Genomic DNA, 14,061 nt, shown 5'->3' with positions numbered 1-14,061 from the left:
CAGCCAAAACCGGCTCTGGCTATGTGGTAAAATGTCTTGTTTTCATAAGTTTTGAATTAAAATATTCCACCAAGCTTTAGTTACAATTTACATTCCTAACACTAGCTCAATAATAACTAAGTTATTTTACTAAATTCTTTGTTATATTTAAAATAATTGAAAGAAACACGGAGCATTTCAAAATAAATACAGTAATGAAAGGGTTAAAACCCTCCCTGTACTGTTAACAACCCACCCGTTACAGTAGTCTATTAATAACAAGGACAACTGTTAAGCAATAATACTTTAGATTTAAAAAAATAAAGATTGTTACTGTACTCAACACGAAAGAAGTTGAAGTAAAATTTGAATGATGATGGTAATGAATTTGCTGCGCAGTAGAAATTTTGATGATGAAGCTGATGGCGATGCCCTTTCCTGGGCGAGAAGGCTTGAAGCGAAATGGCTGCGAGAGAGAGAGACAAGAGAAGATGCTGCGGATCTGAGCATTGGTCAAAGCACCAATGACAGGCCCAATTACAAAATAGAAAGCTGTGATTCGTCATCTCTCTCCATTGCACCAATCACAGCCTGTCTTAAGTTCAAATACCTCTGTATATGCTTTTTTGCTATCTTACGATTGTTTTGTTTTTCGTAGACTAGGAAATGATATTTATTATTAATATTTTAATGGATTTAATGAAAAATTTTAGGTGTTCATATATATATATATATTTTAAAAAGCCACGAAGTTGTGAATCTGCGATAGTTGAACCACGAAATAGCAAGGGATCACTGTATAACCATTTGTTAGTGTTTCTAATGGTGGTGGGTGGAAGAGAAGGTATCCTTAGATTGAAAACCTGGCTCAAATGCTTACAACAGAGTGATGTATTTATCAGGGCTGTGGAGTCAAAACAAAAACCTTTAACTCCCTCTCCTCTATGTAATTAAGTGATTGTGGTCCATTTTACCGACTCCGACTCCACAGCCCTGGTATTTATTTGATGATGAATTAAGTCCCCTAGCCAAAGTGAAAGAGAGGTCCCAACCAGAATGTGCAACACAAGACATTAACTTTACACATTACTCTGAGCAAGAGACTGATAGAACAAGTATCAAAGTTCAAAAAAGATGAGTACTAGTGTTGATTTTTTTTCCGACTAAACCCTTGAAGGTAAAGTGAATCCCAGTATGGCTGCTGTCCAATGATGGAAATAAGTAAAAGATAAGTGCTAAAGATAGTTATCTTAATGGATTGGTCTGGTAGTGGGGAATAGTTGTACTCATGATGGTCTTCACAAGCTCTTTGATACCTGTTAGGTCAGCTGATGTAATTGATGTTCTTCAACAGCTGCCTACTTTTTGCAGGCTGTCATCACCAATATTTAAAACTGTTTGTTAAGTAAAGTGTAAGACCACTTCAGAAGTACACACACACACACACACACACACACACACACATATGGAGTAACTTTACATTAAGGAGTGGAACTTGCAAGTCAGACGGCAATTTTCTATAAGTCATGGTCCGAGCAGACAAACTGGAAAAGGATGGCAAGGGAGATGCTCTGGAACAGCCACTCTGACTCACGGGGCTTGCACTTGCAGACAACTATCTCTGCCCCCAATAGTGGTGAGCAGAGACAAAAAACTTAAGAAGATGAAGGAACCTCTAGACGGAGGACATTCTTAGGAAGAAGTATTGGATAAAGTTGATAGTTTTGGCTTCCACCTCCTCATTTTTCCCTCCTCCCTTCACCACCCTCCTCTTCCCTTCACCACTCCCCTCCTCCCTTCACCCTCCTCCCTTCACCCCCCTCCCTTTACTCCCTCCTCCCTCCTCCAACCATAGCACATCTAAGGTTGCATTGTCAGCCTGTTTTGCTCTTTTTAAAGATGGTAAGGTGTTATTTGAGAGCTACAACTAGCAAGTTGAATGACCCTCCCTCACCCACATCATTGATGCTCATTTCAAATACTTTATAATTGTAAAAATCCTAAAAAAAAACATGAAATAAAATTATTGCTTTCATTTTGTTAGATTGTTTGATTTTTGTTTTTCAACATACAGGAATTTGAAATGAAATCCAAAAAGTCAGAGAGAGCCCTAGCTGCAGGTTTGACTGTGAATATACCAGTTATATACAAGGGTACATTTGATGGGTACTCTTTGAAGGACAGATTGATTATTTGCAGTGGAGAAGACAGAGTCGAAGTTCCACTAATTGTGTAAGCATTTTCTTTTCTTCACATATTCTTCAAAGTGGTTCCCCAGCATGGCTGCAGTCTAATGACTGAAACAGATTAAAGATAACTCTTCATCATTCAGATTACTTTGTCAAATATAATGTTCATTCATTCATGTTATATTAAATTAATCATGTAAATATCTCATAGATTTGAGATTTTCATGATGTGATCCTTTAATCTTTTAGCATACAGATTACTCTGTCAAACGTAACACTTATTCATTGTCATTGCTTTAAATCAATCATGCATTATGCTGTAGCTTTGAGATTTTGATGTTGTGATGGTTTACTTTTAGAATGAAATTGTAGGGTAAGTGTGAGAAGCCAGATCCAGCTATTTTGAACGTAAAACTGGAAGAATGTTTGGGCCAGATATAGCCAATTTAAATGTTGAAGAGTTAAACCATAAAAATAGTTGTTAAATGTCATATACTAATGCAACAAATAGAATCAAGTCATTGATAGTGGTGGCAGTATTAGTCCGTGAGGGTGGAGGATGGTGGTGGTTATTCAACCACAAATCATATCTGATTCTACAAGTCTATGATCAAAATGACTCACTCTGTGATAAGCTCAAATTATTTTCCTTGTCCTTTTTCTTTTTTTAAGCCAATATGTATCTGGTACAATATTATCCAATCTATCATTCCATTTTTAAGGTGTAATTTTAGGAACAATTTCAGTGTTATTTCTAGAAGGTCAAATGACCACATGAAAATTCTGTCATTGGCTCATATAGTTCTTTGATGTTTCTGTTTTTTAACCCCCAGGCCAGTGCTGATCAAACAAGATTTACAGTCTAAGATATTCTAGTCATGATAATTTCATCATCTTTCTTTTTTCAAGCATAATGTATTTCAGAAGACAATATCCATTGAGTCCTTCCATTTTAAGATGGTTGAATATGAATTGAAGGAGACTTGGTCTCTATTTCTATTTGATTGAGGATCTATCTTGTTGACTACTTTTGATGATTTTGTTAGCAACCAGGGACAAAACAATCTCTCCGTTACTGCAGGCATGACAAAACACACCCAGTGCACTCTGTAATGTGGTTGGTGATAGGAAAGGCATCTATCTATAGAAATTATAGCAAAAATGGAATGTGTGAATGAGACACAGTTTCTGCTTTACTGTGCCTCATATGCAATAACTTTAAATAAAAACTTTCTTCCTTATTTCTAGCAGGTGAAGCAACTACACACAGTCTCCCTTGTTTGTTGTCATTGCTGTGTCTCTGTCATTAGCTACAGTACACTACATCATTGCTCTCATTTTTCAAATTATGCTACTCTTATTATTTCAATCATTATTAAATTCATTACAAATATTATTATCATTAAGGCCACAAGCTTGTAGAATCATTTACGTGTTGGACAAAATTCTTTGTGGATTTCTTCTGGCATTTTACATTCTGATTTTCCATGCTGCCAAAGTTGAATTTGCCTTTCATCCTTTTGGGGTGGATAAAATAGTACCAATTGAAGACTGAGATTGATGTAATTGACTTAGTTCCACCCTGAAGTTGCTGGTCTTATGCCAAAATTTGGAACTATTATAGTTGTTGTTGTCATCTTGATGCTCTCATATTTTCAGGAGAAGAATCACTATCCACCTCTTCCACATCTTCACCATCATCATTATCGGCATCAGCAGTGGAGGTGCAATGGCCCAGTGGTTAAGGCAGTGGACTCACGGTCAGAGGACCGCGGTTTTAATTCCCAGACAGGGCGTTGTGTGTGTTTATTGAGTGAAAACACCTAAAGCTCCACGAGGCTCCGGCAGGGGGTGTTGGCAACCCTTGTTGTACTCTTTCACCCCAACTTTCTCTCACTCTTTCTTCCTGTTTCTTGTCCCCGACTTCCTACGCAACCACTGAGCTTGGATACGCATTCATCCATCCATCCGTCGATGCTCTCGGTGTCGGGGGTTGACCTGCTTTCTCTTCTGCGAGTCTTACAAATAGCGGAGGATCACGTTTCGGACTTCTCCCATCTTGCGAGCTCTGGGACGAAGACTGTTCGCTCAACAGCAACAGCTCAAGAGCATCAGCATCATTATCATCATCATGAACATCTGCATTAATCAGTGTCATCAACTTTGTCATTATCACCATTATCATTCCTATCAGCATCAGTGTTCACTTCAAAACCTATTTCTGCTTCAACCATCATCATCATCCCTAAAACAATTTGTTTGCTTTTTCCCTTGTTTTTTGTCATTTTTTTTTCTCTTTCTACAACAGGTCTTCCCCATGCTGTATCTTGTCTGTTAGTGGAGAAGTAGATTTTGGCTGCATGGTGGGCAACAATGAGGTGAACACAAGGTCTTTCGAAATTAGAAATGAAGGCTTTATCCCAGGAGAATTCAAGGTCAAGTATTCAGGAAACACACCCTTGTTAATGAGCCCAAAAGATGGGGTTGTGCCTGCACGATCAACCCAGTTGATTACTGTAAGTCTATTTCCATCATTATTATTTTATTTATACCAAAAGGTAATATTGCGCATTTTGCACCAAAACCCATTATGGTACAATATTACCTTTCTATATTAATGTTTCTTCTGTTATTAATATATACTAATACTATCTTTCAGTATTTGTACTGCCTCTGTTGCTAATATATATTATTTTATTTGTTTCCTTTTTCTGGTGTCAAAAAGTAAGTACTTGTTTGGAAGTGCATCCAGCGTTAGGAAGGGCATCCAGCTGTAGAAACTCTGCCAGATCAAGATTGAAGCCTGGTGCAGCCATCTGGTTCGCCAGCCCTCAGTCAAATCGTCCAACCCATGCTAGCATGGAAAGTAGACGTTAAACAACGATGATGATGATGATGATGATAGTCAAACACTAGAGAGTTGCTCGTGTCTTTGACTAAACAAACTAAGGAATCCTTTTGACCAAATAATTTCTCCTCATTTGCCAAGCATTCTACTGTATGTGTCTGGTGCTTTTTACTGTTGCACCAATTAGAGAAGTTGCTTTGCACCCTCCAGGACAGAAAGGAATCCTCAATATTCTATGTTGTCTGCATTTGGTCCGGAAAACATAAATGGTAGTGAGGGTAGAATCGAGGGCAAGTGTAGATCATCATCATCATCGTTTAGCGTCCGCTTTCCATGCTAGCATGGGTTGGACGGTTGAACTGGGGTCTGGGAAGCCAGAAGGCTGCACCAGGTCCAGTCTGATCCGGCAGTGTTTCTACAGCTGGATGCCCTTCCTAATGCCAACCACTCCGTGAGTGTAGTGGGTGCTTTTTACGTGCCACCGGCACAGGTGCCAGACGGAGCTGGCAAACGGCCACGATCGGATGGTGGTTTTTATGTGCCACCGGCACGGAGACCAGACGAAGCTAGCAACGGCCACGGGAGAAGGAAAAGATAGTATGGCAGAAGAGGAGCAGTGATAATGTGGAAGACGATGGTAAATGAGGAGAGACAGTTTGATAGGAACAATAAGTGGAGCTGTAATGATAGCTATATGTTTTCAGGTTAAAGGAGAGTGAGTGATAGTCACAGAAATTGTTTTAGTTTTGTGAAAGAAAGTGCGATGGATGTTCATGATCAGGTAAAAATGAAGTTGGAGTAGTCTGGAAGGATGTGATAATGCTAGCTGAAGAGAGAGAGCACAGATGATAGGTAGTTGAAATGGTGGTAGCAAGGAAATACTGAATGTCAATGAAAGAGTGACCTAAGGAGGGGGAGAACAGCACAGGGAGAAGATAAACAGAGTTATACACTGGCTATCAATTGATTTAAAGAAATTCCACACTATTCAATCATCATTGGGAAAGAGAAACAGTAGCAGTAGTAGACACATGAGACATATGCCTGCGAGCTTAGAGAGAGAGAGAGAGAGAGAGAGAGAAATGAAGTCGTGTGTGTGTTGTCATCATCATCATTCTTACTTCAGTTTTTCCATGCTTGCATAGATTAGATGGGTCCTTTCTCATACAGTCTTCCACCATTTATCATGTTTTTTTTTTTTTGGTTATCTCCTTGGTGAGGTTCCATATCTTGAGGTCAGCTTTCACCCCCATATCTTCCTTGGTCTCTCTTTCCAGGGATTTCTTCCTCTAGGATTTCCTGGCACTTCTTCATCCATCTACCATCTTCCATGTGCATTATATACTCTTTTTACTTGATTCAGTCATTTGACTGCGGCCATGCTGGAGCACCGCCTTTAGTCGAGCAAATCGACCCCGGGACTTATTCTTTGTAAGCCCAGTACTTATTCTATCAGTCTCTTTTGCCGAACCGCTAAGTAACGGGGACGTAAACACACCAGCATCGGTTGTCAAGCAATGCTAGGGGAACAAACACAGACACACAAACATATTCACACACACTTATATATATATATGTACATATATACGACAGGCTTCTTTCAGTTTCCGTCTACCAAATCCACTCACAAGGCATTGGTCGGCCCGGGGCTATAGCAGAAGACACGTGCCCAAGATGCCACGCAGTGGGATTGAACCCAGAACCATGTGGTTGGTTAGCAAGCTACTTACCAAACAGCCACTCCTGCGCCTATCCATATATAAGCTGTCTTATTTTTATTCTCTACAACTGAGTCCTCTTATATCCTGTTTATTTCTCAAATAAATTTGACTCATGTCATTCACACACACTAATACGACTCTGCTTGTGGGAGTATGCTCATTTCATTTCTCCCCCAACTGAAGTACATTTTCATTCATTATCCATATCTCATTACTACACAGCATTGAACTTTGTACACAAGCAGCATACAATCTGCCCTTCATGCAAGGAGAGAAGAAGTTAATAGCTTCCTTAACTTTTCCACGTGACAACTTGCTGGGGCTGCCTGCTGGAGCCTATGCGGCAGGTATTTAAAGGGAGAAATTTGACAAGACAGTCAGTCTCCGGCTGACACTCGCTGACGATACATCGAAGAGGCCAGGGAACAGAAGAAAGAAGAAGAAAGAAGACATGCACCCAACACCAGAGCTGAAGACACCTCCGAAAGGAAGGGGGCCCGCCACGTCAAGACAGTAGAGGTGTAGGGGCCGAAACCGGATGTGGTTCCTCCTGATGATGTCTTGAGCTAACTGGATCCTATAAAGGAGCTGCTGTGGTAGCAGACCACGAAACACGGTTGTAATTCCTCCCCTTATACTCTCTTTACTCTTTACTCTTTTACTTGTTTCATTTGACCGCGGCCATGCTGGAGCACCACCTTCAGTCGAGCAAATCGACCCCAGGACTTATTCTTTGTAAGCCTAGTACTTATTCCATCAGTCTCTTTTGCTGAACTGCAAGGTTATGGGGACATAAACACACCACCATCGGTTGTCAAGCGATGTTGTGGGGACAAACACAGATACACAAACAAAGACACACACATACACATATATACATACATACAACGAGCTTCTTTCTGTTTCCATCTACTAAATCCACTCACAAGGCTTTGGTCGGCCGAAGGCTATAGTAGAAGACACTTGCCCAAGGTGCCACGCAGTGGGAATGACCTTGGAACCATGTGGTTGGTAAGCATGCTACTTATCACACAGCCACTCCTGCACCTATGTGTAAGTATATGTGTAAGTATATATGTACATATATATATGTATATATATATATATATATATATATATATAAGACTGAGATATCTGGTGCCTTACTGTACTCAAGAAGAACTGTCTGCCACAGCAGAATTGATACCACTGCTTGTACCCCATAAAAAATGCCCAGTTACATTCTATAAAGTAGTTGGCATTAGGAAGGGCATCCAGCTATAGAGACCATGCCAGAACAGACAACAAAGCTTGATGCAACCCCAGCCTTACCAGCTCCAGTGAAACTATCCTACTCATACCAACAAGGAAAATGGATGTTTGATGATGATGATGATAAAATACACACACACATGCACAGAATTTGTATGTGTATGTGAGAAGGCGAACTCTTACATGTGCATGCATACACATAATGCTTTGCTATCACACATTACCAAGCATACTTTTTTAACATACTTTGTATTTCTACATTCTTATGACAGATTCAGTATTGTGCAACTGAGCCAGAACATTTCAAGAAGTAGCAAGGCAAGTAATTTGATTTTGCATCTAGTTATTTTAAAGCCTTTGGCTTTAAATCTGTTGCATGTCTGAATCATCAACAGTACCAACAAATAAAACAGATAAAAACAGAGCCTGGGGAATGTGCTTGGTTGTCTTTTTAGGCATAAATCATTCCGGTAAGGTTTTAAATTCATTGAGTTTTAAATGCTTTGGGTAGTCAAGTGTATTGATGTTCTGAGGAAAGACCATTCAAATTGTCATAGTCTTCATCTTTAGCTGCCAATTATTCTATTTACCAGTTGCTTAATAAGTCACTAAATCTCTACACTTTACTTGCAACAAATAACTACCAAATTCCATTAATTGATATGATTTTATTCTTTCACTTGTCTCTGTCGTTGGACTGTGAGTACCCTAAGACAACTTTTTATAGGCCTGCATTTACTATGTGAACCACTAAAGGCAGTGGTTTGGCAGAATCCTTAAAGCATCAAACAAAACACTTTGTAAAATATTTTCTGATTCTCTTCATTATGAAGACAAACTCTGCCAAAGGCAACGTTGCCTTCCACTCTCCATAGATTGGTGAAATGAAGTATGAAGGCAGCAAGCTGGCAAAGATGTTAGCATGCCGAGCGAAATGTGCAGCTGTATTTCGTCTGCCGTTACGTTCTGAGTTCAAATTCCGTCGAGGTCGACTTTGCCTTTCATCCTTTCGGGGGTGATAAATTAAGTACCAGTTATGCACTGGAGTCGATGTAATCGACTTAATCCGTTTGTCTGTCCTTGTTTGTCCTCTCTGTGTTTGGCCCCTTGTGGGTAGTAAAGAAACAGGTATTTCGTCTGCCGTTACGTTCTGAGTTCAAATTCCGCCGAGGTCGACTTTGCCTTTCATCCTTTCGGGGTCGATAAATTAAGTACCAGTTATGCACTGGGGTCGATGTAATCGACTTAATCCGTTTGTCTGTCCTTGTTTGTCCTCTCTGTGTTTGGCCCCTTGTGGGTAGTAAAGAAACAGGTATTTCGTCTGCCGTTACGTTCTGAGTTCAAATTCCGCCGAGGTCGACTTTGCCTTTCATCCTTTCGGGGTCGATAAATTAAGTACCTGTTACACACTGGGATCGATGTAATCGACTTAATCCCTTTGTCTATCCTTGTTTGTCTCCTCTGTGTTTAGCCCCTTGTGGGTAGTAAAGAAATATAAATGAAGTATGAACCCAGGACAGCAGAGCAATGTAACTGTTTTAGTATGAAACCAGCTGTCTTGCAGTATTTATTTCAGCTCAGATTTGCATTCTGAGTTTGCTCATAACAGCACTGGTGACAGGGTATGTCAGCTCCCTTGCCTTTCCCTTTGACAACATTGGTGGCATGGAGCAGGAATATTTACAACATGAGGAGCATCCATTTCTCCAGAGTAAAAGTTATTCTGACCTGTGTCCAAAAGAAGAATTTTTCCATGTGCTGAGACATGGTCAATCATGATCAAAGGAAGCCCTAGGGGTCAAGCCAAGTGACATTTCTGGTTCTGGTTCTGGTTCTCGTTGTAGTAGCATAAGGTAAAAATGTCAAAGTCAGCCATAAAGGGACATGATAAATGGAATGAAATACCACATGGTACCTTTGTTTGATGCATTTATTCTGCCATTCTTTGATGATACATACTTACATGCATACATAAACACATATATTATACATGCAAACATACAACTAAATAGAAAGAAAGATAGATTGATGGACAGACAGATAGATAGATAAGTTTATAAGCTCAGTTGATACAAGATATGATGACTTCCACGCAGATTCCATCTTTCAAATTTCACTCTCATTAAACTCTTGTGACTTCAAGCTATGGTAGAAGATACTTGTCTCAGGTACAAACCAGAGGTATTGAAACTAGAACCATCTAGTTAAAAAAGAAAATTCTTAAATGCACATTTATACTGCTGCCCTTATATAATCACTTTCCCTTTTTCTTTTCTTTCTTTTTTTTTTTGTTTTGTTATTAGAGTGAAACTTGAAAACAGTGAAACACGTCATGTTATCATATCAGGTCGTGTGATATACCAAGAATTGGAACTCATGGACCCAGAAACAGAGAAAATTATGGAAAAGATTCAGTTTGGTTACTGCTATTATGGCTGTGATTTAATCCAGTTTGCCACTTTGTACAACAATAGTCCGATTCCTGCAAAGTTTGTTGCTGTTGTTGATGAAAAGGCAGATGGGGAAGAAACTGTGAGTTCTGATGATATTTCTTTGAATTTTTTCACTACTACCCATTTGTTCTTCTCTTCCTCCCCCTTATAATAATAATAATAATAATAATAATAATAATAATAATAATAATAATAATAATAATAATAATAATAATGATAATAATAATAATAATAAAAATAATAATAATGATAATAATAATAATAATAATAATAATAATAATAAAAATAATAATAATGATAATAATAATAATAATAATAATAATAATAATAATAATAATACAACAGGCACGATAGAGCTGCACAATATATTCACTGGGTAATCTGTAAAAACCTGGAGTTGCCCCATGAGAAAAACTGGTGGGAACACAAACCACCCCCAGTGCTTGAAAATGACCACATCTCACTCCTCTGGAACTTCACCATTCAAACTGACAGGAAGATAGATGCAATAGGCCAGACATCATATTGAAAGACTTCAACAAAAACATGCCTCCTCATTGATATGACTGTCCCATCGATATAAACGTATCTGTCAGGACCTACCAAAAACTGAGCAAATATAAGATCTTGAAATAGAAATCAGCAAAATGTGGAAGCTGAAGACTAAAACAATACCTGTTGTCATAGGTGCCCTGGGAATGATAGCAAAAGGGGCTGATAGCTACCTAACTCAGATACCAGGAAACCCAAAAATGGCAGAAGTTCAAAAGATAGTGCTCATGGGAACTGCTCATATCCTACGCAAAATACTCTCTATGTAACCTCAAGGTTTAAAACAACCATAATTTTCGGTTTAAAAAAAAAAAAAAAAAAAAAAATTTTTTTTTTTTAGACATTCATTAGTACAACATCCCCACCCCCCAAATATATGGCATACTAGCATAACAACAACATGAACTTCCAACCCTGTTGTCTCTTGAGGTCTCTGGGTGAGACTTGGAGCCAACTTGTACAAATATAAAGCAAAAGTCAAACATAGAATAATAATAATAATAATGATAATAATAATATAATAATGATAATAATAATAATAATAATAATAATAATAATAATAATAATAATAATAATGATAATAAGAGCACTCAGACAGCACAAACCTCTGCCAAGGTAACACCAATGTCCTCTCAACAATTAGCCAGATATGATTTTTAAAATGAGAATATCTGAAATAATTTTGATTGCTCTCACAAACGTGAATACTAAAAATGAAACCGACCGCTCTCAAAAATTAAGTAAAAAAAAAACAGAAAAATAATCCAGAATCCTTGTTTGGTACCATATCGATCCCAAAATCTAATCAGTTCGTGCAAGTCTCGAGATCAAACATCTCTGAAAGTTTCATACAACTCCATCCTGTGGTTCCTGAGATATCTTGTCCACAGACAAACAAACAAACAAACATGACTGAAAACAATACCTCCACCTTCGCTTAGACGGAGGTAATAATAACAATATCAAGACCAAATAGCCAGGAAGACTGAAGAAGGGATCTTATTTCATCAGGACAATGCGCCAGCACCCAAGTCATTGGCTTCAACGTCTGTTGTGCGTGACAGTAACTTTGAACTGGTTGATCACTCTCACTATTTGACTATCATTTGTTCCCCAGCATGGAAAAATATTTGCTGGGAACCAATACCTATTTCTTTATTACCCACAAGGGGCTAAACACAGAGGGGACAAACAAGGACAGACATAGGTATTAAGTCGATTACATCGACCCCAGTGCGTAACTGGTACTTAATTTATCGACCCCAAAAGGATGAAAGGCAAAGTCGACCTCGGTGGAATTTGAACTCACAACATAACGCAGACGAAATACCGCAAAGCATTTCGCCCAGCGTGCTAACGTTTCTGCCAGCTCGCCGCCTGGGAACCAATACCACCGTAATGATGATGCCATATCTGCTCTTGATCAATTGTTTTGCCCAACAGGTTGAAAGCTTCTTCATCAATGTGATCCAAGCACTGCAACACCAATGGAAGGAGTGTGTGGCCTGCAATGAGGACTACATGTTGAAAAATAAGCCTTATTTGGTTACATTCCATCAGAGCAGCTTGGTCAGCCTATGAACTTTCCAGCTGACCATCATACATGCACGCATATATCTTTTACCTTGTATGCTTTACCTATTTCGGTTGTTTGACTGCAGCCATGCTGCGGCAATGCCCTGAAGAACTTTAGTCAGATGTATTGATCTCAGTACTTTGTTTTTCAAGCCTAGTACTTATTCTATCAATGTCTTTTGCTGCACCACTACCTTAATAATAATGTTTACATCCCCGTAAGTTAACAGTAATAATAATAATAATAATAATAATAATAATAATAATAATAATAATAATAAACTTTATCATTATTATCATTGAGGTGGCGAGCTGGCTGAGTCATTAGCAGACCAGGCAAAATACTTAGCAGTATATCAGCTGTCTTCAAGTTCTGTATTCAAATTCTGCTGAGGTTGACTTTGCCTTTTATCCTTTCGGGGTCAATAAATTAAGTACCAGTGATAAGCTGGGGTTGATGTAATTGACTAGTCCCATCCCCTTAATTTCAGTCCTTGTACCTATAGTAGAAAGGATTATCATTATTATTACTATTATTATTATTGAGTGAGAGAGCAATACATACCATCAAAGTGACACTAGGGTACAAATATACAAAGCCCAATATACCCATCATGACTGCCCATTTGATAAGGATAGACCAGGCACATGTATTACAACCATATGTGCACAACATGGTGACCTTACATCAAGATAAACAGTGCATGACCTTCCAAATGGGACCCTGTTGGAATTTTCTTGAGGCTGAGTAGCCCATCCACTCAAAAGATGAGCAAAACACCCGTGTAACCAGAGGTGAATTATTCAAACCCCAAAGAATTCCTTTCAACACATGGCTATGATGCTCCCCCACTACTCCTACTTGTGCTCAGAGATGTACATATTGTTAACCACTAAGGGACATGCTCAACTGGTTAAGTCAAACAACTGACAAGCAAATCTGTGGTATTGAGCAGAATATTTGCTGTAGCCCATCTTTTATACAAAGACAAAACAATGTACATGATAACACTTCCAATCATTAAGATCAGAAGGCATGAGAGCCATTGTCTGGTACTGCATCAGGGTATTTATTATTATTATTATTATTATTACTGCTACTACTACTACTACTACTTCTGTGGTCTAGGGGAGGAGATGTGATGTAAACATCCTGTCACTGACCCTAACCCTTACCCTAACCCTACACTAACCCTAACCCTAACCCCAACCCTAACCCTAACCCTAACCCTAAATTTTAGCCTTTCGTTTTTTTTCCTTAATTATTAAATTAATTTAATTGTTACGCGTGTGTCTAAAATTATTCGGTTTTTTTTGTTTTGAGATAAACGTGTATTGTTTAAACTATTTTCCATTGCTTAAGAAAAAAAAACGAAAGGCTAAAACGAAAGCAATGGAAAATAATTTAAACAATTAACAAACAAGATAATTCTATAATTTTATACACATGCTTTCCGAACGTAAACATAGCAGTGAGAGGATATTGTCTCAGT

The 14,061-nt window shown here is 38.5% G+C and overlaps 1 protein-coding gene across 2 annotated transcripts in view; it reads left to right on the top strand.

Annotated features, from left to right (window-relative positions):
- Positions 1–14,061, top strand: part of LOC115210439 (cilia- and flagella-associated protein 47-like) — a 208,424-nt gene that overhangs the window by 2,565 nt on the left and 191,798 nt on the right. For both annotated transcript variants that reach the window (XM_036501982.1, XM_036501983.1), the window contains exons 2-5: positions 2,054–2,211; positions 4,477–4,684; positions 8,261–8,306; positions 10,292–10,520. In XM_036501982.1, the coding sequence (XP_036357875.1) occupies positions 10,365–10,520 (156 nt within the window). In that variant the 5' untranslated portion in view covers positions 2,054–2,211; positions 4,477–4,684; positions 8,261–8,306; positions 10,292–10,364. The remainder of the gene's footprint in view (positions 1–2,053; positions 2,212–4,476; positions 4,685–8,260; positions 8,307–10,291; positions 10,521–14,061) is intronic.

Source organism: Octopus sinensis, linkage group LG4 (genome assembly GCF_006345805.1).
Source record: "Octopus sinensis linkage group LG4, ASM634580v1, whole genome shotgun sequence".
NCBI classification, from domain to species: Eukaryota; Metazoa; Mollusca; class Cephalopoda; order Octopoda; family Octopodidae; genus Octopus; species Octopus sinensis.
The sequence above is the reverse complement of the archived record's forward strand: the minus strand, read 5'-3'. Positions and strand labels throughout refer to the sequence as shown.